Here is a 27,880-nt window from a genome sequence, read left to right on the forward strand (position 1 = left end):
GTTTCTTCAGCTGTGTCTGTGAAATTATGTTTCAAAGCCTCATTATAGAAGAATTCCAGATGATCTGACCTCATTATTTCTGGAATAATATGTTTCTGGTTGGAAGTAAGGAACCTCTGTTGATGACTTTATTATTCTGTGTCAAATACTTCATCCACTGGAGAATAGGTTGGAGAATAACAATGAGAAGATAGTGAAGACTGATATTGCAGCTTGAGAACTACTTGTATATGCAGAAAGTTTTATTGACTATTGTAACTAAATATCTTGTATAACCTAAGTGCTAGACAGAATGCGTGACTTAGGAGATCTGTCAGATTTTTGCTTCTTTTTCTATTGTTTTTTTTTTTTTTTTTTTCTTTTCCATTTCATTTAGAGGGAAAAAAACCCCTGAAGATTCACTGACATTTAAATTGATGTGACAATTTTTTCTGTCTTACCTAAACAGATCCATTTTTACATTTAATTAGATTAAATGACACATTGTTTCTTAGATCAATGCTCCTTTATTTCAAAGTTCATTCCTGTCCTCAGCTTCATCTGTCATTATGGCACATCAGCACTTACCAGTCAGTCATGAAGTTTTAGACTCAGGGGGTCTGATTATCTCACCCTGAAATTTCAGAGTCAGCTTTAAATTTTTATGCAGATAATTAATTTTTGCTGTTCCTATGCAGGATTGACATCTTCAAATACGTGATATATGGTGTAGCAGCTGCATTCTTTGTGTATGGCATTCTGCTGATGGTGGAGGGATTCTTTACAACTGGTGCCATCAAGGATCTCTATGGAGATTTCAAAATCACCACTTGCGGCAGATGTGTGAGTGCCTGGGTAAGTGGCTAAGAAAGCTTTTGTACTTACCATAAATCCAATATCCTTTGTATATTTTTTTAGTGCTTTGTGATGCTTATTTTTTGGTTTTGTTTCTATTTAATATTTTGTGTTACCTCATTTCAGTAGTTAAAAATTACAGCAAAGGAGAACAGAGTGTTGTAAATATTCTCTGTTTCATTTAAACATTAAATAATTCTTGCTACTCAGGAGCAATGAATTCCACCAGCTGAATGAGAAAGCTCATTACCTTAGCAACATAAGCTGTACTGAACAGGACTAAAACTGTAAGGCCTCCAGCTCTACTGGGAATTAAATATTTCCCTTTCTAATATTTTCAGTTGTTTTAGGAATCTTGCCTGTTCCTTTTTGGAACAAACTGAGGCCAGTCATCAGGTTCTATTTTGTTTCTAAACGGCAAACAGCCAATTATTTACTCCTGTGTTTGTCTCCGGTTTGGAGAGACCATTCACTTACGACCCTGGAAAACTTGGATTCAAAAAATTCTGATTTGTACTAGGACTTAAATGGAAGTTTATCATACTAAATTTGCTGACTGTTTCAACTGGGATTATTTAAACATTTCTGTTCAGTGTCAGGTAAGTAACTAATTTTTTGGTATTTGACTGTTCTGCATCTAAGCTACGAGGCCTGTGCACTTGGTAGCTGTTGGAGTTGGATATTTCTGAAAACACAGTCTGCATCAAATCCTGATATTTTGTGATGAATGTTAAATGAAAAATACAGCCAAATAGATCTAGGTTAAAGTACACTTATTTTTTATGCTGTATTAATGATAAACAATATATATAAATTAGTAGGCAGAGTTGGGTTTCCCACAGTACTCTACCACAACTGTTAAACTTAATTAAGTGGAATACAGACTAAACAAATATAAGCAATAGATACCTCCAGTCACACAAAGACTATCAAAACTAATATTTTGAATATCCTGGCATGTAAGGTTAAAGTGGACACAGATGATCTGCATCTTGTGAATTGAGGAATGCAGTCTGTAGGTCATCTCTGTGTAGATATAACCTGCACCACAGTAATCCTGTGGTTTTGTCTCTTTTTCTTTCGTTCTAGTCATCATTGTATGATTTTGGCACTTTGACTAAGATTGCTTTAAAACCTTTAAATAAATATATAAAAAAAGATTTAGAACGTATTAAATAAAGAGCAGTCATTACTTATGCCAACACTGCTTTCATCTTCTGGAAAGAAGCCTCTAATCTGTATTCACTGAGGACCTACTAAGTTAGTTCCAGTTCTGTATTGAGTAGCAAGATTTTCAGAACGTTCTTTTTCTTCACAGCTCCCATGAATGCCTGTCCTCAGTATTGCAGCAGAGCAGTGCTACATCCTCTAATAATTTTAGCAACTGTAGTTCTATAGCATGTGTTTAGAAGAAATGAATGGTTAAACAGCTATCCTATGGTTAATATCATTGTTGTTATTTTAATGATTCATTTTGTTATTTCCTTCAACACTTTACTTTCCTCATCAGTAATTTGCAATGCTTGTATTTTACTTTGGACATCTCTGGGTTGATACACATTGTGCAGCTGAGATTAAGGCTGTGTATTGTGTATGATCACAATTACAATAATCCATAAATTAGTTTGAATTAAATACCTTTTGTCATTATTCTTGAAGTAGTGGAAGTTTTTTCTTTTTCCTGGTGAGAAAACCCCACAAACCTGCTGTTTGATTGCTTGTCTTATTTTGATTATGTGTCAGTAAGATTGCTATACAAATATCTGGAGTTTTTTTGTACTATTATTCTGGCTTTAGCGTCTGTGCTCTAGAGAGTATATGTCAATTAAAACTTGATATCCTCTTGACTAGATTGATTTTCATTGCCTCATACTTAAAATTCTTAAGGAAAAAAAAATCTTAGACGTAAATATATGTATATATATATTTGGAATTAGAAAATATTTCAGTCCAAGAGAGACATGTTTAGAATTTGTTCAGTTCCTCAACGCATGCAGTGATATAAAGAAATGAGACCTAAGAATAAAAAAAAAAAAAAAAAAGAATAGTGGAGAGGTAGATGTAACCAAATCAGTATTGTGTGTCAAGGCCAGATTGTTCGGTTGTTAAAAATGTGCTGTAATAAATTTTGTTGTGTACAGTTGCCAAAATGAGATAATGCTATTGAAATGGGTTGGCAGATACTACATGTTGCAAGAAAGCTTCCTTGTATAAAGTTTTGAGCTAGTAATTTTGTAAATATTAAAATCTAAACTGTCAAAGATTAAATATTTGGTTTATTTCAGCAGTGTCTTAATACTAAATAAATGTACACACAGGATATTTGTTGTTTTGAAAAATTAAAATTATAAATATAGTTCCACATTAAAAACACTTTGTAAAAGCTCTAGTCATGACCACGATTTCACATCAAATTTGTTTATGTCTTTCTAAAATAGAAGTTTAAGCATCAATATAAATAAAAAAATCCAGAAAGAAAATTAATTTTAACTTTATATGGATAAGCTGTATTTCTATATTTGGAAATATGACAAGTAACACCTTTTTCTCTTTCTTAAGAAGTATTTTTAAAAAGCAGGCGCTTAACAACACCGATAGCCAACATCTGAAAGAAGTTCTCATGTGCCCTTCCTGACCTCTCTCCTCAGCTGCAAATAGCTCACTTTCTAGTTCAGAATGGACAAAAGGAATTTTTTTGTGTGGAGTAATGGAAAAAGCCTAACCTTCCCAATGACTGTATAGCTGACTTATCAGCTGATACAAGCATTTAGAGGGTTGGCATCCAAGTCATCCAGTGCTGCCATGGAGTAGAGCCTCTCACATCTGAGACAGGCCTTGTGAAAGTGACAGTAAAGACTCTCACTGGCAATGTTTGCAGACTTAATTTACTGTGAAAAGTAAAACAAAAGCAGTAAGACAATGCCAGTCACATTTGAGAAGGGATGGCTTTGTTTCTAGGCTTCATTCTTCCATGCCTGAACACGGTTTTAGAGTATTAAATAAACAGTCATATATAACTGTGCTGCAGCATGATTAGTAAGAATGGGAGACAGGCCTAAAGCCAACTGTAACACTTTTCATGTTTGCAATTTAATATCCTTCCTATTTATACTCAGCTCCCTTGGCCGTGGAAAGCCTCATTTACACCTTGTTTTAGAATATCTGCTTACAGACTCAACAGAAAAAAATGAACAAAAAAATACAATGACATTTTCCCCCTCATGTTATGCTATAAAATGGGAAAGGATGTTTGGTTTTTGTTTTATTTCATCAGAAAATATTATATAAAGACTTCATCATGGTAGTTGTATTTCTATTTCTTTGGATCTTCTTTTTCAAAAGAACCATGTTAAGATTTTAAACATTTAAAATGCTTTATATTTTAAACCGCACTTACCTTCTGTATCTTTAGTTTTAGGAATATTTTATTCTAATTACTGACAAGGATTTTTCTGCCTTTGAAAAGAAATCTGGGTACCTGATTACCTATCAATAGCATGTGCTATTTCACACGTGCTTCTTGAGTGCCTAAACTGAAATATGAACTTCCCAAAATATTTCCAGATTTTATTTTGAAAAACATCCATGGAAGCTTCACAAATGTTTTGAAAAACCATCTGCGAACTTGCCACTTCATCTTTTCCTTACCAGACCAGTTATTCTAGAGGCAGTGAAACTGCATCATATTGACATTAGATTCTTTGTGTAACAGGAGGAGGAGAGTTCAGTGCAGGCTCATCTGGCTTTCCCACCCAGAACAGATGTATTATTTCTGAAAGTTAGAAATGAAGATGTAATTTCTGACATTTAGATACCATGGCTGGATATTCTAGGGAAAAAATGCTGATGTGACAGACAGGGAGGCCTTGCTTCTGATTAGATTCTGGCTTGTCTGAGCAGTGTAGTATTCTTCATACTATATTTGTGAAAAATTTTCTCCAAGATAGCAGATATAGTTATGGATCAAGAATCCTTTAAACCAATCTTAACTAGGGAAAGTATCTAAAAATCTCTTGTCCTCATAGATCTTCAGTTGTATATGCTGTAAGTAGTTTTACACCGTGATATGGGAAATAGGGAAGGTGAGGTTCGTAGTGTTCTAACCTTTCAGATTGCTCAGCTGAAAACCAGAAAAGTGATTTTTTTCCCCACAAATTACCCAGAAGCTAATGCAATAGTTAATTTCAGAGGGAACATATTATGACACAGATAAATCCTACCTAATTAAGAATGTCACTAAGGTTGTCAAGACAAAGGCCTATGCTCCTTCAGTAGTTAAAGGAGAGTGAGGCTTAGGCAAGCTGTCAGATGAATTGAGTTTTTTTGTGACTTGTCCTATTTTCTACAAAGAGAATAACCCTCAAGTCTTTTAAGGCATGTCTTTTATATTAAGCTCTTCAATCAACTATATGCATTTAGTTGGATGTATTCTGCCCGGCCCCTTAACATGGAATTCAGGTGAATAACATTTGTTATCTAAACACTGCTGGAGTTAGTGGATGAAAGAAAACATATTAGCAACTTTATACATTGTTGGAATTCATCTTATCCCTGGATACTAAGCCGGTGCTGGAAATTCTTTGGAGAACTGTATTCCTTGCAGTTTTCTGCTCTTGATCTTGAAATAGGAAGGACAAGCTCTAGCAATAGCTCAAAACTCAGGTGAATAGTTAATAGAGTAATGTTAATGTCATTAGTGTCTTAATGTCAATCCAACTACATTGTTAATATACATATGGCATCTTGAAAAGAAAGAATAAAGCAAGGGTACTTTTTTTACTATTTGTTATATTTTTAGAAATATTTTGCAATGAGCTCAGAAATTATTTTGTTGTGCATATCTAGATGTTGACTCTACTTTTTTTCTGTCTTACTTCTGCAATCTGTCCAGGCCTTTTTGTTTTCCTTCATTGTATATTTCCAGGTTTTCTCACTTAGGAATACTGCATGTATAAAATCATACTTTGATTTGATATTCCTTTTCTCACATAACTTCCCATATGTTTCATATGCAGCCCTTTTGTTGACTGGGGTATTCATCACTTCCTTTAGTAGACGAGTGTGCCAGACATTGTAATGTGTCTTGTCAGTACCTGATCATCTTCCCTTGGTCTTGCTGCTCGCTGACAGCAATGCTGTTGGTGGTGATAAACTGCATGAACTGGATTTTTTTTGCTTCAGATTGTGCTTTGTGTCTTGCACTTTGATGACAGATTTTTTTCTTGGCATGTGAACTAAGTCAGTAAGTATTTTTTGTTAATTAAACTGCTGTCATACGTTTCCAAAGTATGCATAAATTGCTCAAGATGATAGCTTTATTTCCACTATGTTCAGATAATCCATCTCAGCTTTAACTAGAATGTTTCATCAGATGACAGTTTTCCCTGATCCTTGTTCTCACCTGGATAACTTATTAACTATGTCTAGACATCTTACTCTTTTTATAGTTATTTAAGCTTTTGAATATCAGTGGAATTATCACAAATTCATTCTTTTATGGTGAAAGAAAACTCAGAAATTGCATACCTTTGTTCTTCACGTGAACTGCATCTTCTTGTTGATGTCTTATGAATTCATGATTAGCTTTGTAAATATTTTTGATACTACTTGCACAGGAAGGAGAGAAGGTTTTAAATTTTTTTAAGGTCACAATAAAAGCTTAAAAGGCTGTGCTATTGACTTTGAATGCTTAGCAAGACAGGAAACAAGCAAGGAAGGTCCCTACCCCTTCATTTTCGCATAGGCTTCTCAAAGCCCATTACTATATCAGGAAAGGAAACATTTTTTATGACAGCCAAGTACTAACCTTGAGTGACACATTTGTTTAGACTTATAACTATTATTTCTACTTTAAGCTTCACTGCCTTGTGTTCAACTATGGTTGCAATGCAAATTTTAGAAATGTTAAAAATGTAAACAATTTTTATTGTTCAGTCCTTTCCCAGCTGAACACTTTATCTTCATCTGTGTCTAGAAAACTTATCATCACTGAAAGCCATTAGAGTATGGTTCAGGATTCTATAAAAAAATTATCAGCTATTTGGTAGCATAACCTCGAAAATTTATTACTAGGACTGGCCTACATTGTCAGGGAAAAGGTAATGATGTAACTGATTTTTTTTCATAACTTATGTCTTCAAATTAGAGAGTTACATGTCATGAACATAGAAAGGAGAGCACACGAAAAAGGAGTATTTAATGAAGATATCTAATCCATATTTTAAAAAGCCGGTTTCAAACCAAATTATTTCTCTTCAATCACATTTAAATACAAAGCAAATAGCTTAGCTACATTCCCAGGCTGCACCTCCTAGCGTTAGAAAAATAACACCAGAAAGAAAACCAGAAGGAGGAGGATAACTTTGTAAACATGAAAATATGAGCATGTGCATTTTGAGAAAAGAATAAATCCTGTCTGAAAGATTGTAAAAAAAAATAACATAGGAAATTTTGCTTTTGTCAAGCAGCAGTAAAGATCCAATGCTTTCTATAAGATTTCAGAAGCCTGTCAGATTACAAAAATTATGGTCTTTCCTGAAGGATATATAAAGCAACTAATGATAACTTTATGCAGCACAATGCTACAGACTGATCATCGTTGTAAAGAAAATTCAGGAATGAAAAATAAATTAGAATATTTGGTTTCTAAGGAAGTACCAAAGAAACAAATTATAACATCTTAAGGTAAAACAGTCTTGCATCCATGCAAAGCCTTCTTCAAACTGATATTTTCATAAATTTGTTTATTAAGTAATATTTCAAAGATTGAATCAATTTGTTAGAGAATCATTTCTGATGTGACTGTGGAAATCTCCTACACTGCTACCAACAAATCAACAGCATAAATCAGAAAGTAAGCCAGGTTTTTACATGTATCTAAATGGTTTCCAAAGCAATAGAAATAAATCATGGAATATTTTAACCTTGAAATACACATTTAGAAAAATCTACGTGCAGATGAAAAGCAGCAAGCAACAGTGAGAATTGATCTTAATTTTGACAAAATCAGTTTTTCTTCCATCTAGACTATCTGTAGAAGAAAAATTTAAAAAAAAATCAGACAAAATTGTACCAAAATATAATTTCAATTTTCTGGGATTTTATATTTTTCTGTTAACATATTTTAATAATCACAGGAAATTCACATTAGGTAGTATTCAGTATATTAAGGATTTTCAATTAGGCAAATGTGAGAAGTCTATCCCTCTATGAAGAGAAATTTGGACCTAATATTGGCTTTTTTTTTTCCTCTCAAAGGAGTTGAGTTGAATGCAAGCCAAGGAATATCAACCACATGACAGTAATAGCACACCATGAAATCTATCCATGTTTCAACAGACTTTTGGAGCTGCGCCTGGGAGTATAATATGTTAGAGAGAAAGAGGGGATGAACATGTTTTGTAGAGGCAATAATAAATGTCCAACAAGTGATTGTTAGCAATGAAATTGATGTTATAGAAAAGACTTTGCATGTGTGTATTTTCTGGGGTTTACAATGCTTTCAGTGATAATATCAGAACAACAGTCTCTTCCAGAAGCATTGTATATAAAATGAGGCAAGCTGAAATATTTTTGCTTTGTCTTTTATTTCTCTCCATGAATGAGTCATGAATTTGGAGATGCCAGTTAGTACAGAAATGGGAATGCTAGAGGCCATTTCCTTGTGAGGGACTCAACAGTCCTTTTAAAACATTGTTAATGTCTAAAGATATCTGTACACATTTGTTTTTCATTTTCTCATTTATTTATATTTAAAGAAATGGTAGCATTTTTGCTTCTAGACAACATTTTAAAATAAACAGCTGATGCTGTTTGAGCTTCTGCATTGTTAAAATGTTTTCCAGAGGAACTCAGCAAGTTTTCTACTTGCTCTCTTTCATATTTGCATATGGGGAATTATACATATAAGATGCTGTCACAGAAAAAATTCCATTGGAAAGAGGTAGAAGTATCTGTGTAGAAATTCTTCTTTAAAAATGAAAAAAAATAAAAACAAAACCAAACCCAAAAAAACCAAAGCAGAAATCTGCTGGATGAAATCTGAACCTCTGAAAAGAAGAACTAAACTCCTGCAGGATAATAATACATGGGATAACCAGGAACAAATACCTAATCTCTAAGCTACTCTGCCATAAAAGTTTTTTGAAAAAGAGTCCTTACTAAATCTGGCCTGTTCATGTAAGGTATAGTCAGAACTCTGCATTATAGCAAATGGAATGCATATAAACAACAGGCATGAAATGGGAACACTTGTAGTACTTTAAATCTGACTTCTTTGTCTAAAGAAGTCAGTGTCTAAATCTAAACCTGAAGAGAGAACTATGCACTCTATCAGTACTCTCCCAGTACAACTGCATCAAGACAAATTTCAGCATTTGAGAAAATATGTGTCAGCTGCAATGAATAATTTAAAAAGAGTATGCAAATGCTTTTATGTAGAATGTGCACAGGGTAGAGACAGTAGGAATAATTCAGAGGAATTTTTCTGGGTAAAATGTACAATATGAAGCAGAAGGCCTGAAAGCCAAAGGTCAATTATGAATTTGAGGCTAGGCAAAGTGCTAAAACTAAATATTTTTTTATTAGTATTGAATCCAGTATATAGACAATTGAAAGTGAATGAAGTGTTTGAGAGATGGGACAATTCAGGAAGAAACTGAAAAGATCTTTCTGTTCATGCTTCTGTGTGGCCAAAAATTCCAACACAGCGCCTTGTTCTGGCATTTTCTCTTTGGAAAATGCACCCAAACCCCAATCTAAGCTGCACTGCAGAAGCCAGCTGCTTCCTAACATTCCCATAAGAGACAGCCAGCCTATCCCTGGGCTTATTCTGGGTGATGTCCAGCACAGCCAGAGTTTCATAATGAAGCATGATAGGCTTTGAGCAGGATGGATGTACCTGATCTCTGTAGGTGCAGTTTTGATCTCTGGTAAAAACCATATAAGAGAATTTCTGAAGCTGAGAAGAGGTTTGGAAGGAACCTCTCAGTTTATGTAGCTGAAAGTGTTCATTTTTTGTGTGTGTGACATAGGATAATAAATCTAAATGTGATGCAAACACAGCAAGGTGTACATCTTTTTGCAACTCTGCATTGAGAGCTCACATCAGGGAGTTCATATAAAATAAATATATGATGAGATGGAGAGAAAGTGTAAAAGTAAGTACTGAGTGGTTTGGAACAAAAATAAAATTACACAGCCACATAACTTTACTGGAGATAAGTTTTATTTGGGCACTTAATTTGTTGCTATGTTTCTATATTATTTTTCTTGTTGTAAGCTGTAGTGTCCTCATAAAATGAAGTGAATGATGTTTAATTTGGTTTTTTTTTTTTTTTTATCCATTCCATTTCTGTTTGTAGAAACTGTACCTTTTAGATAAGATTTCACTGTCTCTGTCCCTAGGGTCACTCAAGCCATCATACAGTGTTTCTTCAGGGGTACTAAATTATTTATAACAAAACTAAAATAAGAACAGTGTTTGAAATTTAATGAATATGCTTTTCATGGGACAAGTACCCATGAATTAGAAAGGAGGAGGAGGAGAGAAAAAAAACAACCAGTAACTAAAATCTTGATCTTATTAAAATAGATAGGATTTTGGTAATGTTTTCAGTTGAAAAAGGATTTCAACCAGTTATGACCACCAGAGAAGTTGTGCTCCACACAAACAATTTCAGAATATGCTCTGAAATATGTTTCTCTCTGCTGACATTGGTGTGTTTCGATTAAAAAATCATTCCAGAAGGTTGATGCTTTGCCTGCTTTGATAATTTATAACTCAGAAAAGCCATTACTGGCACTGAAAAACTTAGAAAATCCAGCAAGAGCATTTTGCCAGCTGCAGTGATGATACAAAAAAAATAAACAGTAAAAAGGTTAAAGATTTGTTTGTTCAAATAATCATTCATATCAGCTATTCTTTGCAAATGTGAGCTGAGTTTAAATTAGTGATCTTTTATCTTCGTGATTTGGTAGATGAATTTCACTATCACTTCTAGTTTGTTTTGGGTTTATGTGTTTGGCTTTTTAGAGTGAAAATCGAATGGATCAGAGAAAGTAATTCTCACTTTAAACACAATGGACAGGATGTTAAAGAACAAACAGTGATACCTCTTTAAAATGCTATACTATTTCAGAAATCTTCAGCTTGTCACGTAGCAGAATGCTACTTCAAAGGAGAGAGATCCCTTTGAATCTCAGGAGATTTGGTTCTGAATTTAATTCCTGGAGTGAACAGGCTCTTTAAGCATTCTTTGTAAGTTCTCTTGAGCAAAGAGGGAGGGTTTTAATAGCAGATAAAATGATCTAAAAATAATGTTATTCTTTCCTGTGTTTTTTTTTAATCAAATAATTCATAATTTCATTCAATTATAAAAAGAATTTATAAGCTACTACTTGCTATTGCTAGAAACTAATCATTTGTTGTGCAAGGTTAAACTATTTTACTGCCCTTACACCAGGAAGGTGCCCAGATCACATTTCTGTGTTTTATCACTAATATCAGTGATAGCAGCTTCCAGGCATAAACTATGATTACCAAATGTTTTAACATGAAGTTTTGTGGTTTTATTATTTTTACATAAACAAAGGAAGCTTCCATATTTTTTCCTATCTTCTTGGTGTTATGACATAAAATTAGGCATGTCATTGGCCACTGGCTCTTCAGCTGAAAGCAATTGACAGAGGAAAACTGAAGTTCTTCCTTTTCTAAAATATGTTTTTAAAATGAAATTATTCATCATTTGAGCAACTTTTTCTGAGATACTCAACCAATCAGATTCATGTTTTTAAAGATAATCTGTTCCATAACAAGCAGACAATTCTCTCTGAGAAATCAGCCCTTGTGACTCACAGCAACTGTCATCTGACAGATCTCTACTATCATTTTATGCCCAAGGCAGAATTTTTGGAGGATAATAAGCTCTGTTTTCCCCCTCTTTGCTCTACTAGTGCTTTGCATTATCTCAGTGGGGATTTTTGAGTAGGCTTCTTCATTATTACCGCAGATCAGAAAATAAATAGATAATTAAAGAATTTTTAATGCTCATGGTAAGGACTGTCTTTTTTTCTCCATTTGGTGCTAATCACAAAGTAAGAAAATTCTCAAATCCATATGGAACCCAGTCATAAAAACAGTTATTACATTTCTTTAATGTAACTAATATAAAAGATTCAGTACTCCATTAAATTATTATGGATGTGTTACACTGAGACATGTACTAAATTTTTTAAGTTTTGTTTATTTCACAATTTCTAAAGGGATCACAAGTAAGTCTTCAGACTTGTTTTTTGACAAGCTAAGAATATAGTCTAGGAGGCTGGTTTACTTTTAAAACACTTCTAGAATGAATGAGAATTTAAAGTCTGTACCAAGACAGTCTTCTTTCTTATTTATTATTCCTGCCTTAGAAAAAAATAAGTGCAACGCTTTAGCTTGATAATGAATTAAGATCGGACATGGCATTTTAGTCGGGAATCCATATCCATGATTCTACATTTCTAAGTAATTTTCCAAGTGATTATTTGTAAATGCACGCCTGAGGCTCAGCCAGATGTTGTTTCATTAACTTTAACACTGTAACATGGAAAGGAAAAAAAGAAAACAGTACAAGAACAACAACAACAACAAAAAGAGCATCTATGGAACAGCATTTACTTGTGTTAACTATTTGCTCTTCAATAGATGGAATAAAATTTCCAATATATGAACAAATGATTCATGGAAATGTCTACAGTAGTACTCAAGGGTGCATATTTATTTTGGACTGTGTTATCACTTTCTCTATTTTACAAGTTGGGTTTCTATTAAGTGGGTTATTGGGAAAATTTGATAAGGAATACAGCCGTTATCCACATGGATGATTTTTTAGAGATCTTTACGTATTAATTAAACACATCAGTTTTTCTTTTAAACTAGTTCAATGTTGAGGGACATATTAAATCAGTTTGTAATTGTCAAATTGGTAAGTATGGATGCAAAGTATGAGTACTGAAGCATGGAGTACTAACCCAAGAAAAGGATAGCAAGCTGATATCAAAAGTATTAAACAGCTTTTCAAACTGCTACTGCCAAGGGGCAATCAGGAAAATTAATCTGAAATAATTTTTAACTGGATTAATTAAACTACATTAAATCCATATGTAAATATACTTTTTCAGAATTAAAATTACTTTTCTTTAATAATATTCAGAAGTGAGTTTAAATCAAATTATCTTTAATATTGCTTGAGAACATCCATGCTATTACTTCAAAGCAATAAGAGTACCTCATTTAAAATTCAGACCTTTTGTTGTTTTGGATTGCTTTTCCTGATCAGATCAATCAGATAAGCCACCCTGCTACAATTTTAAGTATCATTTTACAACCTTTTAGATTCTGACCTTTTTTGATTTTCATAACAAAAATCTGTACTTATGTTAGGATTTTTCCTGTATTATCTGAATTGAGAGACCCCAATAAAACCAAGAAAATATCTTCCATTTATCCCTTATTTACTCTTTAAGGTTTAATTTTAGGTAGATTTTTTGATCAGTTATTCAGCTTTCAAAAATACTTTTTATTTTCAGAGCCAATATTTTTCTGAGGTTAGTAGCTAGAAAAATGTTAGTATGATTTTTTGTTTGTTTGTTTCTAGTAATGTGTTTAGATACATCATAATTTCTGAAGCCACCAAATGTTGGGGCTATTTGGATTCCATATTTAGAGACTGATTTCCACATTTTTCTGTGTAGCCTCTTCATATCCTTTCTACAGCATAAGATGAAAAGGTGGTTTGTTATTAATCAGTGTTTCCCAGTAGTCTCAGCCTAGCAAAGGAGCAGTCAGGTAGCATGTTTGCATAATTATAGGACATTTACTTACCTTTTTTCTGAATCATGAATTTGTTTGTATGTAGACCCCAAATATGTCTGAATGCAATAACAATGGCAAAAATATAGTCTCATTGGTTCAATGCAAAATGGATTTGCAAGTGGGATTTTGTGGCAGTCATAGACAAAGGCTCATTTTGGTTGTGACTCGAATTTTAAAAGTAAAAGAAGCAAAGTCTTACAGTATTTAATTTTCATTTTTTGCATCATGATTGACAGTGGAAGATACAACCATAGGGCCTCTTGTCCTAATTATGGAGTAGTGCTGATGAGAGAGGGACAGATATGTGCGCTGCTTTGCATCCATTGTTGGCACAAGATTGAGAAGAAGATGGAGTAAGCTTGCACTTCTGGAAGCATCGTTCTTGTTCTTCAGAAACATTATGTTAGAGCATTGGCATTATTTTGACCTGATCATTAATGGATTATCAGACCATAACCATAAATTAAATAAGGACAGAAACAGACAAATCCAGTCATGGATGCATTTGTTCTGTAAATGCAGAACCCTGTGGTTCCTTTTCTTTGTGGAACGCTGTGGTTCCTCTGTGGAATCCTGTGCTTCTTTTTTTTCCACAGGGTTTATCAGTTATGTTCTGACTTACACTGGTTTTGTTTTTCTTTCTTTTACTGCAGTTTATTATGCTGACATACATCTTTATGTTGGCCTGGCTTGGAGTTACAGCTTTCACTTCTCTGCCTGTTTACATGTACTTCAATCTGTGGACCATTTGCCGAAATGCCACTGTAGTGGATGGAGCTAATCTCTGCTTGGATCTTCGCCAGTATGGTACGTAAATGAAAAGCACTAAATAAAAAGTAAGATTTCACAAAAGATAGTGTTCCACTGCTTTGCTTCCATGTATCTGAAATTAACTGTTCAGTGTTTCTGAAGCAATTGTTAAGTGTCTCTCTCTGCCCTTTTACCCACTAGTCTGGGGATTGTATAAAAGATGAGTTGCCTTTCCAGACCTGACAAAAATTGAGTCAACCTTGTCCATCTTCCCAGAGTAATGAAAATCTAGCATGGGGTTTTGGCTTAGTGTCTTCTTTAGAAATTGCTGGAACTTGTCTAAAATTCCGAATTAATCATTTTTCTGGAGAATTACTTTTATTCTTGTGGTAGGACAATGACCTGGAGATGTGAGATTCTAGGGTATCAGCTGTCTCTGCAGAGGTGAATTGGGACATGACAAGATTAATTGCTTTCAAAAACCTTCATGAGAACAACAATACAGATAGTAACACTCAAAGAAATTGGTGGAAAGAGAGATAAGAGGGCATGAGAATAAAGCCTGAATAGTGGAGGTTAGAATAAAGTGGGAATATATGTGTGTTTCAAGAGGGTGTGAAATTTGGATAGAAAGGGACTTGTAATCTTAAAATTTCTGAGGATTCTTCTTTTGATGATGGTAATTCAATTTCTTCCTTCTACAAGACTGGTTTGATTCTAGAGGTTATGGTTTTAGTGATTTCTCAACCCATAGAGCTTTGGGTAATCATACATTCAATGGACAGTTTCTTGTCTTTCTTTTTTGTTGTTTCTTATCTTTCTGTTTCCTTGATCTAAAACAAAATCACAGTATATTTTTAATTGTTGCATGAAAAATAAAAGGTGCTGCTCTTTCTTTTGGCTAAGAAAGAGTTTCATTAATAGTAAACATTTCAGTTAACCTAAAATAAAATATTTGACATTTTTCTTTCATGAGATGGAAGAAAAGTTGCCATTTTTTATTATTTATTGTGGTTTTTTTCCTACATAGTGTGGCAGGTGAGTTCAAAAAGCAATTAACTGTATAGATCCCATCAAGTATATTAATTTTTCTTTCTACAACCTTTTATTTTGTTAGTATTCATGACTTTTTGTTATTAATTCAATTTATAATTTTCATAGAACTCTAACATATACAGCTTATATTTTGCGAATGTACCTGCTTCCTGTAAATTCAGTGCAAAAAACACTGATTAATATTAGGAAAGAACCACTTTTCATTATAAATGAGTTAATTACAGTTTTTTATTCAAGCTAGTCTTTGATTTAGTATTTGGACATTAGCTAAAGGAAGCAAGGTACATTGTATATATTATTGCTGAAAAGGGAAACAGTAAAGTATAAGTTTGTGTAATTTTTCTTATAACTTGTGAAAGAAGCTTTATGCCAGATCAATATGTTTGAAATCAATATATAGCACATTTCTACACATGACAGTAGAGGTTTATGAACATTTTAAGTGTATACACTGGTCACACATAATTTATGTTTTTTTAATTGTTATGCTGATCAAAATAGGGAATAAAGATATGTTCAAAAATGGCAGAAAAATTCTTCTCTACATGTTTCTTAGCAGGACTTTTACTAAATAGGTGATGTGTTAATTTTGTGCTGGCTGAAATAGAATAGAGTCCTATAATGGTTTTAGCCATAGGGGTAAAGAGACCTTCCTCTACATCAGGTTGCTCAGGACGCCATCAAACCCGTCCTTCAACACTTCCAGAGGTGGGATGCCCACCATTTCTCCAGGAAACATGCTCCAGTCCTTCAACACCCTCACAATAAGGAATTTTTTCCTTGCATCTAACCTATGATTACCCTCATACAGTTTAAGCCATTACTCCTTGTTCTACTGCAGCATACCCTCATATAAAGTCTCTCTCCAGCTCTCCTGACTGACCCTTTTGGTTACTGGAAGGCTGCTATAAGGTCTCCCCAGAGCCTTCTCTTCTCCAGGCTGTGCAATCCCAATTGCCTCAGCTTGTCTTCACAGGAGAGTTGCTCCAGACTCCTGATTGTCAACAAAACCCATATATCACTGTTAAAATAAATTCTTAGCTTTTCTCATATAAATGAGGTTGATCTGTACCAAGAATTCTAAATAATGTGAATATTTATTCTTCCCCAGGTATTGTAACTATTGGAGAGGAAAAGAAGGTTTGCACCTCATCAGAAAGTTTCATCAAGATGTGTGACTCTAATGAGGTAAATAAATATCACAGTACTTTTGGCAAATTCATAATATATGTTGTATTAGGAAGTAGCTGATATATGCTTTCTTACTGTAATGGTCTAATTCTACCTAGGGTGATGAATTAAATCACAGTAAAAATACAATCAGGTAAGTAGTTTTCATGGTCTTTTACGAAGTACCTAATTTAGTCAGTACGATTACTCCATCCATTTGTTTTCTAAATACACTTGTGGTTTGCTTTTTTGGGGTTTTTCAATTATTCCAATATCTTTTTCTTTGTTACTGAGATGTTTTTGAAAGCCAATGCCCTTGCTGCACAATGAATAGGTCCATATAATGAATCACTGATTGAAGGACTTATGACTACTCTTATGACAGGAAAGTAAAGATTTCAAATGGATTTGGCCAAACCTTGTTAAGCACTAGGATAGTAGCTCTTAGCACTCTCTTTCTTTTTTTTTTTTTGTAGTTTTTGTCTTGGACAGATGCCACCTGTTTCAGTGCAGCTGAATTTTCTGGTTTTGTTTTTAAATGATAAAAGATGAAGAAAGGACAAACAAAATTATATCTTCCTAAAACAAAGAGAGGCTAAAATGTTGATCCCTCTGAAGCCAGAAGGATCAACATTTGCCAAGTGCTTTACTGGATGTTATTGTAGTTGAATAAATCTTAGAGGAAGGATCTACAATCTGCCCTTATACCAAAACCATCTTAGAAAATGCAGCTCTTGTGGTGCAGTTGACTCTCTGTGGCTGCTGCATAAACCAGGTCCCTGAAATTAAAAGCAAATATAATCATTTGATTTAGGGTGAGGTGAGGAAGGTGGTTAGTTTGAATTATGTAAGTAACCTAGTTTATATTAAATCACTATGAACATATTTGAGTGGAAAGTGGATCAATATATGAGGATACGAAGCTAGTTAATGAAGAGAAAATGGGGTTTCTTAGGCTGTCTCTGTCACTGGAGAAGCCACCATAAACATAGTTCTTGTAAAGTAGTATTGTAATATTGTAGCATAAAAAACCCCAACCAAAACCCTCAAAATATATGGGAGTGTTTATATTGAAATAATTATATTTCTTAATATTTTATTATGTAAATATTGTATTTTTAAATAGTTATGTTTTTTTCCTGATATGAGCATTGTAACAAAACAAGCACAAGCACAATGGCATGTTATGATATCAATCTCTTGGAAAAATATTACTAATAATTTATTTTGTGGAAGGGTGGCACCAGGAAGGTAATTATTTGTTCTATGTAATTCCAAATTTTTGTTCATTTTTTGTTTTCTGTACAACCATGACAGTCTTTTTCTTTGCCTCCCTTTGCAGCTAAACATGACATTCCACTTGTTCATTGTGGCACTTGCTGGAGCTGGAGCAGCAGTCATTGCTATGGTAAGCTACCCAACACTACACCTCATCTGAATTGCTGATACCTTCTGGTTCTGGCTTAGGATCAGCTGTTCCATTTCCATACTATCACTCAAAGCTATTAAAATATAGTTCTGTAATTCAATACTCTCTCTCTCTTTTTTTTTAATATATTGATGGATTGCCTTTGAAGTAGAATATGAAGTTTACTTTTTTGAATTAAAAAAAATCTTTAAGTACATGCTAAGAATTTTTAGTGTTCTCTTGCTGTATTCAGGCAAGTGTCTGAATTCACATGTCTGTGTTGTAACCATAGTATTATAGTTTTATGATCTCTGCCTTTCTGGGTATTCACAGGCTTGCCACACTGCTATTTTAGGAGCAGAATCTTTTTGTCAGTTCCGTGAATATATATGAATGTGTTGATTTTTCTGTCAAGACTGATTTTTCTGCTCCTTTACAGTGAAGATTACTTTAAATTTAGTGACATTTTGTCAATGAGAAGGTTCCACTGAGAGAAAAGTGTATGAGCAAGTGCCCTGCTCTTCTGTCTTTTGTCTTCTCTATTTGCTTAAACATAAAGATATTTTTAGACTCACAATTCTGTACTGGTGTAAGTTTGCATTATGCACACTGGAATGGAAAATTAAAAGTGACTGCTACTTGGTACTGATGCATTCATAAGTTTTCGTGGTGGTGATTACCATATACTGCTTATATTAGTATCTTTTAATGGATTTTAGGGCCATGATTATTTTGTTATCCTTATAATTACATTTATAAAAGAGTACATTCAGAAAATATTCAATTGAGCTAGTACTCCTCTTACATTATTTTTTTTTATCTGCCATTTCTTCATTATAACATGACACCTTGCAAACACTAAAGATAGCTAAATGAAAAATATATCTTTTCAGTGTAGTTTTTTCTTTCAAGGCCACAAATAATGAATGTAATTGTAGAATACAATTCATATTAATAATTTAATTGTTTTTTCAAACCTTTTTTTTTCTCTTTGTGGTTCCAAAAATTATGACTGTATAGCAAATATGATAATATATCATTAGTGTTAGGAAATTAAATCCAAGAGATCATCGGTTTTCCACTGTATGATTATTTTGAAGTATATTCAGTAGATATCATAAAATGCTATTTTGTTTAGATGAAAATTCTGCATTTCAAACAAGTGTTTTGAGTCCAAATAGCCACCAAAAAATAGTCAAAGAAAAAGAACACATCTTCAATGAAAGCAAATTAAGTATATTGTGCCACATAGTTTAAATACATAATACTTTCAATGAAGTTTTTTAAAAGACCCTTCAAAGCTCAGCATATCAAAATACCATAGCTGTATTACATCAGGCACAAATACCCTTTGAATTCACTTTGATGGTGCACATTTATTCACATATTTTTTAAGGATTACCCATATCCAAATGTGCTTTCTCTTGAGCTCTGTGACTGCACAGAGGAGACATGATAACACTGTTTCAACAAAAAATATAAATTAACATTCTGAGTGCTAGTAAATTGCATAGTGTCCCAATGCTGCTAGGTGTATATTTTATTAAATGTTTGTGACAATTTTATATATATATTTCAAGTTTGTAACTATGCTATTTGTTTTTAACCTACCATTCTAATCTGTTAGGTAACTTCTAAAGACTGACACATTCCACTCTTTGATGGTGGAAATTCCTAAACCCAGCATACCAGACCACATCTGCAGGTTGAGACATGTGCTTCATACTCGATGTCACCCAAACACAAGGATAGGACTTGAGGGAAAATTCAGAATTTTGTGGTTGGACATGCAGATATTAAGAGGTTCTCCTTTATGGGAAGTTTAGTTTCCCAAGGTAAAAGTAATTTATGGGAGGAAAAATTAATTTGGGGTCCTAACTATCTCATCTAGGAAGAACATATCTTTTTTCTCCACATCTTACACTCAGATTAGTAGACAGAGGTAATGCATCAGCAGTGAGAAACAGAGTGCAGAAGTCATTTCAGTCATTGGAGAACCAGTGCCCTTTATTACGTCTGCTGTTTCAAGAATAATCACAAATATGACATTATGACATTTGTCTTTGTGTATATCCAAAACATGATTGTGAAATTCAACAGGAAAATTAGATTAAAATACCAGTCTTCTACAAAACAAAAAGCTTATTAATATAATTCACTCTTAAAACATTTCTTGCAAACAATTACTTTAAACCAGGATAGTCCATCTGACTGAAGTGGTAAGTGCATTGTACTTATGGCCAGCCAGTAACAGTAGTGCAACATTAGGGACACTGCTGAATAACTGAATTGGTAAAATATGCTCTCTGACATTTAAAGTTATGTCATCAATATACCCCACTGTATTCTTACTTCTGAATTTATAAACATTTGCAAATTCCAGACCATCTAATATCTGAATATTTTTCAAACCCTCTAATGACAATATGATTCTGCAAAATTCACAAAAGAATCGGCTTATTCATAAATGCTAAGTCCATCTGTCCCCAGGATACCTTTCATGAAACTGTATTTTAAAAAACATGTTTTTTCAAAAATGTAGTAATTTATTGCAAAACCACCACAAAACTTGTTAATACTTGCAAACCCATTTGGTCACAAATAAAAAATTCCATTATTTTTTGGTCTCAGATTTGTTTATGAATGTTAGAATTTTTTCACAATTCACTAGATACCTCTTAACTCTGCAAAGGAGAATGTTGTTTTGGGGTTCAAAAGGAGAATTGTTCTACATATTAAGACTGACATATAGAAAACCTCATTTATTTTACAATATCTGTCAAGGAAAATTTCATTTTGCAGCAAAGAACACTGTAAAAGTGTTTATTTTGAAAATTTATCATTCTTTTATCAATGCAACATGGGAAAAAAAGAACCAAAACAAAAACTTGATAGAATTATTTATGTTGTAAATGCTTCTTGACGGTCTTCATTATGGAAAAAATAACCAGGCTTTTGAATCATGTTTAATTTCTACCATATAGTATTCTCAGAATTATTGTTCTTTCTTATGTCTGAATGGATAACAAATGCACATGGAAAAGATCATTACAATAATACATATTAATTTTACTATTGTTGATGTTGTGTTAGATAGAAACAGAAGACATTAAGTTGTTTAAATGTAAGCTCAATTCAACAGTAGATTGCAAAGCCAGTATACATTCCACTACTGATGTTTCCCCAAAAACACTATGGAGAAACTTAATTATGAGATGCAAAATTTCCTTTCTCAAAAGTTGCCATGTGAGCTGGTAACTCTTTCACCTTAACTTCCACAGAAATTTTATCCTGCAAGGTGAAGATGCAATCAATTCCACTGAAACAAGAATAAGGAAAATGTAAAGCAGTCTATTCTTTTCCCCAGTATGATTATGCTCTTCTGCAGGGTATGAGATGCGTGTAAAGAGAGGAAGAAAAGTTATTTAGACTTGGGTCCCTTGGGGGAAGTAGGGACATGTCCTGAATGGAAGAATACAACAAACCCCTCCCCTGCCCCTCCCAGTACCCTCCTAGGCTAGCTGCAATTCCACAATTTCTAAACACTGAAGCATACTTTCAAACTTATGAAGAAATCTAAGCAGGATAGGTATGGAAAGACCCTGCACTGTCTTGCATATGTCTGTAATTGAAACCTCCTGAGGCAGACTGTGGAAGCTGCCTGGCTTCAATTTAAATAAGCCTTGATGAGGGCCCCACTGGCTTGAGGCTATTCAGGTCATGAAATTGTGAAATGCAATTAGACAGCCACTTAGAAATTACCTCCTTAGTGTGGCAATGTTATCTAGGAACTTTGTGTTAAAATAAAAAACAAAGGTGGCGGTACTCTTCAATGTATATGTCATTATAAAACATGGATATATAATTGAGATTATATAAGTTAAAGTAGGTATTTCCTGGCAAGTCTTCCTACTTAAAATGCATATGAACTCCAAGAGTTTTCAGCACTTATTATAATAGTTTGGTTCAGTAACTTCATAAAGAAGGGATGGGAAAAGAATGGGTGTCTAATGAAGCTCAGACTGTTACCAATATACTTTCAAAATAGTCTATTTTTTAACATAGAAAAATGCTGAGTGAAAGAGCAAAACAGAAAGTTTAAATTTTTCTCTTACTGGGTTATTACCAAATATTTGAGACTATAAGTGCCTACATCATCCCATTTTTGTGACAGATTCTTGAGTTCCAGGGATTTCTGGCAAATGTTTTAAAAGGTCATGAAGATGCGAGTACACTACTCAGGCACTCCTCACTTTCAGGATTCTCATGTCTGCAATCTGTTTGAGGTTCAGATTGTATTTTTAACTGAAATTTCAGACTCAAAGGACCAGTATTCATGTTTTCATTGGATGCAAATTGCAATGGAGATGACAAAATTTTTAGGATTACCAGCCTGTTTATTTTAATTTTTCTCAATAGTTTTACTGTGGAGAATTTAAGGTGTTTCATTCAGTACAATGGGGATCCAGGATTAGGGTCTCTTATTTGATCTAGAAATGTCTGATGCAGAAACTACCTGTGGTAAAAGCTTTTGGAAGAGCTGAGTTAGGATAGAAGGTGTTTCTTTTTCATGCGTACTAAATTATGACTAGAGAGTGTTCCAGCGTGAGGCATAACATGCTGCCATCTCCAACATCTATACTCATGGATTGTGTTGCTAGTGTTGTTCTATAGATATTAAGAAAATCCTATAGATATGTAGAAATACTATTCTATGAGGTTTTTTTCCTAAACGACAGATTCTCTGAACACCTTCTTTCCATTTTATGCCTCTTCAAGTCAGACAGTATTCTTCAAATAAGGATTAATTGGAAGCTTGACATAAAACATGAGGATAAAAAAGGTAGCAAAAATATCTGGTCTTTTTAAGGACTTCAGAATGCTTTCCCTGATCCTCATTATCCAGATTAAGAAATGTCATTTTGCCTGTACTAATCAGCAACCAACTGCCAATAAACATTCATCGGGAGGGGGGGGGGGGGGGGGAAATTGTCCAAATAACCTTGGATATTCCAAAAAACCCAAACCAAAACATATTAGAATGGATTTTTTCATTTAGTATGAATCTAAGGTACTCATATCTTCAACAATACAACATGAACAGGAGAATTTGCATAATCTCAAGGTGCTTTTTTATTATTTATTGTATTATTATTCCATTTTTCATTGACTGAATCCCAGTATAATTTCTTGATTTCTTAGAGAGGGGTGAAAAAATTTGGATCTCACAAAATTGTCCATTGCTTCTGAGGAAGTAGATTAACATAAATTACAGAGATGATCTCATCAGAAAGTGTTTGAAAGCCTGCTAGGGAAGGAATAAATGTCCAGAGAGTCCCAGCATAAACCAGTTGAATATCCTTGTGGAACATTTTTATTTGCTGACTGAATACAGAGTAAACAGAGCATCCAAATTTTTTTTCAACTATATTTTCTCACATTTTGCCTAACTGAACTTAATTTTCAGTTATTGACAGTTTTTCCCCTGATTGGTGAGTTGAATACAAAGCTTTAATTATAGTTGAAAGAAGTCACAGCTAAATGGAAAGACAATGCTAACTTGAACAAGAAATTAAAAAGCAAAACTTTCTGTAATTGTATTTGATATGAAATCATAAGACGTGTCTATGGCATATTTCTACTTTAAGAACTACTTTAACAAATATTTTGGGGAAAAGCGTACAATAAATACATAACCAGAATGTATCTTTGCAGATTAGCTGAAAAATGATGCAGGGATGATTCGTGGATTTTTCAGTTTTCAGAGTTTTTTTGCTTATATCTATTGCTACCAACTAACAGTTATAGTAACATTAACAGCTGTGAGATGGGTAATCTGAAGATTAGTGAAGCCTGAATTTGCCACCATGGTCCTATACTGCTTCTTGACACAGGAATGTCTAGTTCCTGCTGATGAGGAGTCTCTGTCCTACAGCCTTCAAGTTTACACATGCTCTGCTCTGACTGCCTCTGTTGTTTCTTAACGCTGTGTTACCTCTCTTACAGGTTCACTATCTCATGGTCTTGTCTGCCAACTGGGCCTATGTGAAAGATGCTTGCAGAATGCAAAAATATGAGGATATTAAATCAAAGGAGGAGCAAGAGCTGCATGATATTCATTCTACTCGCTCTAAAGAGCGGCTCAATGCTTATACATAAAAGAAACCTTGTCTTACTTCCTAACATGTGAATGCTTTGTTGTTTAACTGAAGGCCATCCTACCATTTTAAAAACAATTGAAAGTGCTTCTCACAAAAGATAGTTTGGGTGACTTACATATCACCTACATACAATTCTTGGTTGTCTAGCACTTGGTTTCTTAATTAGTTCTTACTTTGTGTGACCATTCTATACCACAAAGCTCCTATATAGCCTTTCCTGAATCCCTTTAAGCTAATTAGTTCTGATAGGTCAAGGATACTAAACTATTGTCAAATACAACTATGTGTTTGATTTTTTTAATCACTTTGTATGTGTTATGCATAACACCTTTTGCATTGTTTCTTATATGTTTTTGGAAAAAAAAGTAGCTTTTTATACTTTTTAGTTTTGAGTTCAGTAACTACTTTAACTACAGGTATACTTCAAAGGGACCATTGTACATGATGTACAATATATAAAGAAAACATTCTGATGAATTTCCTTTATATATGGAAAACCTGCCAGAGGGACCCTGATCAACTTGAATGAAGGTCCTAAGAACGTTTTAAACAATCAAAGGTGCAATTTCTAAATTTGTAATAGTGGGTAAAAAAATTAAAAAAAAAGCGAAAAAAGAAAAAAAAAGAAAAAAAAAAGAAAAAAGTGCTTCTTATCTTTGTTAACATTGTATTATTGATGTTTTTAAACAATATTCTCTTGTTTCAAGTTCCATGGGTGATAATTCCTGTTTGTATTGTGAGCATGCAGTCCGTGGTGCTAACAATGCATGGCCACTTGCCTTTTGAAGGAATTCAATACCACGGCTACCTGTTAACGAGTTATGGTATATAGACAACTGTTAATTAAGTGATATAGTTATTAATAGTTTTCTACAGGATAATCTCTCTTCAATTCAATGATGGTTATGCTAAATTGGAGCTGTCCATGTGATGATGTAAGAAATTACTGCTTAGCTACATTTATGAAAGTAATATATCAAAACTGCAGTGACCATAGGAGTCAGATGTCTTTTTACCTGCTTTAAAAATTTAAATGGATTGCACCTGTCTGAACTGTAAAAGATTTATCAAAGGAGACTTCCATAAATGTTATAGCTTGGCTTCTAGCTTTCCTACACATAATGGTTTACCTGTATTACGTTGAAGTAAGGTGAAAGACCACTACAGAGCTTATTATTTCAAAGTGTAGTAATATATTTGAACCTTTATTTTGATAGGAAGATGTTATCAGAAAGATAGATCACCTTAATTTGAAAGAATTACCTGTATCAAAAACAGAACAAAAAACCCTATTTAAGAAAAGTCAGTATTATTGGACCAAATTTGGTGGATTCTTTTTTTATTTTGCCTATTTCTAATGCTACAAGAATGCTGTAAAGTGTCTTTTAAAGTGATGTAGCCTGACAAGACATTTTTGTCAGTGTTAAAAATCTTAGGTAGTTTTGTGCACTTATTGGACCATTGTGAATTCTCTCTCAGTGTAAGTGCATTTCTAATAAAACTTCTTGAGTAAAACTCTTCTTTGTAATATTACTAGTCATGCATCATCAGTAATTTTTAACAATTCTTGTAGTAAGTAGAAGGTAATACTATAGTTACTTGTGGCATGATAATGCATTAAGTAGTATTAGTTGATTGAGGTTTTGTTTTTTTTGGTTTTTTTTTTTTCTTTTTCTTTTCTTTTGCTTGTTTTGGGGTTTTTTTGGTTGTGTTTTTGATTTGGGGTTTTGGTTTTGGTTTGGATTTTTTTTACACTTAAGCTGTCCTACGAGGTCAACAGTTTTCTGATAATGTGCAGTACCGGTATTACAGTTCTGCAAAAAGTATTAGGAACCTCTTTTTGGATTCTATATTGTAGTGTTTCAGTTTTGTGTCTTAAAATGTTTGTGCTGATTTTTAAAACTATGTCTTTTAAACTCATGTAATGATGTTAATGCTTTTGGCTCTTCTCTGGTATTAGAGTTTGTATTTTCACAAAGAATGCTTTGTAGCAGGCATTACAATTAATCTGTTTTGTACATAAATGTGCCAACAGCTTGATGGTGGCGTTTTTGAAATGTAGAACAAAGTGCTTGCAAAATGTAATAAACACACTTGTGTACTTTGTGTTCTTGTTAATTCTTTGTGTAGTTTTTCTTTGCCTATACTGAACAGGTCACTGTAACTACAAATGAAAGAAGCTTGTTTATCCTATAGCCCTTGCTATTGCACAGATTGCTTTGAATATGTCTCCCAATCAACATTTAGTGACAGAAATCATATATCTTGAGACTAAGAGAGTTAAATATTTTCTAAGAGCAGAGTTTCATAGTATAGGAAGTGCCAGGTATCAGGGGCCATATCTGCTATATTTGTAACATATCAGTCAAAAGAGCATTTGGGAAAGATTCCCATTACTACAGTGTCATTTGGAATAGCTCAGCAGAAACTGAGCTGATAGCAATATGAATATTGGTGAGGATACTGATTTCTGGATCTGGATTACAGTAGCTAATACTTTGAAATCTCAACAAAAATACTACATTACTTATGTGCATATAAAGTAATTTAAAGGGTTAAGAGAGATCTATAACTGTGCCAACTAACCTGATAACACTAAGGAAAATTATTTACAATACAGTTCCACAATGTGTTTGTTTGTCAGTTTACTAGCTGTTATGTAGCTCGTTGTGTGCTTTTGATTAGAGCAAGAGCCATAATGGCAAACAATTTTTCAGAAGCAGCACAAGCCAAGGGAGTAGAGGAGCTTCCCACAGCACAGCACATCAGTCAGAAGGGATTCACTTCAAAGTCCACACATATTTGGTTTGTTCCAGAGTCTTCTCTGTTTGTTGACAGCCTAAGCTGATTTTTCCTGAGGTAGGCTGCATGGATCTTGATTTCTACAAACTCTTCTGTGCATAATCTAAACTTATGTCTATTGCTTATGTGCTTCTAAGAAACAAGAAAATCATTGTAGGTTAATCTGTTTGGTACAGGAAAAAGGCTACAGTTAAATGAAAATTTTCTGTTTAAGAGGACCCCAGCCTTAGATACACAGTTTTGCATGTTCATTACAGTTTACTATGCTCCACAGATACTAATAGCATGCTACAAAACAGATTCAAAAAATGGTTTGAGGTAGACATCTTCTCCAGCCTGTCTCCCACTGATATCACCCCCTTTTCTTTTGCACAAGGTTATTTTATTGCTCAGCAGGACTCTTTCCCTCAGCAGCAGCATTTCTGCTTTGAGCATGAGCACATAAAACATTGAATCAGCATGATTTAGACAATGCACAGCAGTGCACAGCAGACATGGGGCTGAGTGCTTACACCTTGATAGAGAGAATGGCAATTTAATATAATGCACTATATAGTTAAGTGATGTGACACTGAAATTATATGTCTATTTAGTATTTCTAAATACCTAATGATATTTTTTCCACAGGACCTTAAGTAAGAGAATTTCAACTATAACTGGAAATATATCTATAAATTAATTTAAAATTATAAATGCAAATTTTAATCTCACTTTAATGAAATTATTTAAATGGTAATATCTATGCATTGATTGTAAGTATTTATTGAACATTATCATGATTGCAACTCACCTTCAATCGATGTAGTACATTTTAGGACAGAATATTTTTGTACTGTACTTCCT

At 33.6% G+C, this 27,880-nt stretch overlaps 1 protein-coding gene across 1 annotated transcript in view; it reads left to right on the plus strand.

Moving 5' to 3' along the window:
• GPM6A (glycoprotein M6A) overlaps positions 1–26,353 on the plus strand; it is a 114,118-nt gene extending 87,765 nt beyond the window's left edge. The window contains exons 3-7 of the mRNA XM_066317579.1: positions 678–834; positions 14,344–14,497; positions 16,608–16,684; positions 18,009–18,074; positions 24,081–26,353. Of these exons, the coding sequence (XP_066173676.1) occupies positions 678–834; positions 14,344–14,497; positions 16,608–16,684; positions 18,009–18,074; positions 24,081–24,233 (607 nt within the window). The 3' untranslated portion in view covers positions 24,234–26,353. The remainder of the gene's footprint in view (positions 1–677; positions 835–14,343; positions 14,498–16,607; positions 16,685–18,008; positions 18,075–24,080) is intronic.
• Positions 26,354–27,880: the final 1,527 nt, after the last annotated feature.

Source organism: Sylvia atricapilla, chromosome 4 (genome assembly GCF_009819655.1).
Source record: "Sylvia atricapilla isolate bSylAtr1 chromosome 4, bSylAtr1.pri, whole genome shotgun sequence".
NCBI classification, from domain to species: domain Eukaryota; kingdom Metazoa; phylum Chordata; class Aves; order Passeriformes; family Sylviidae; genus Sylvia; species Sylvia atricapilla.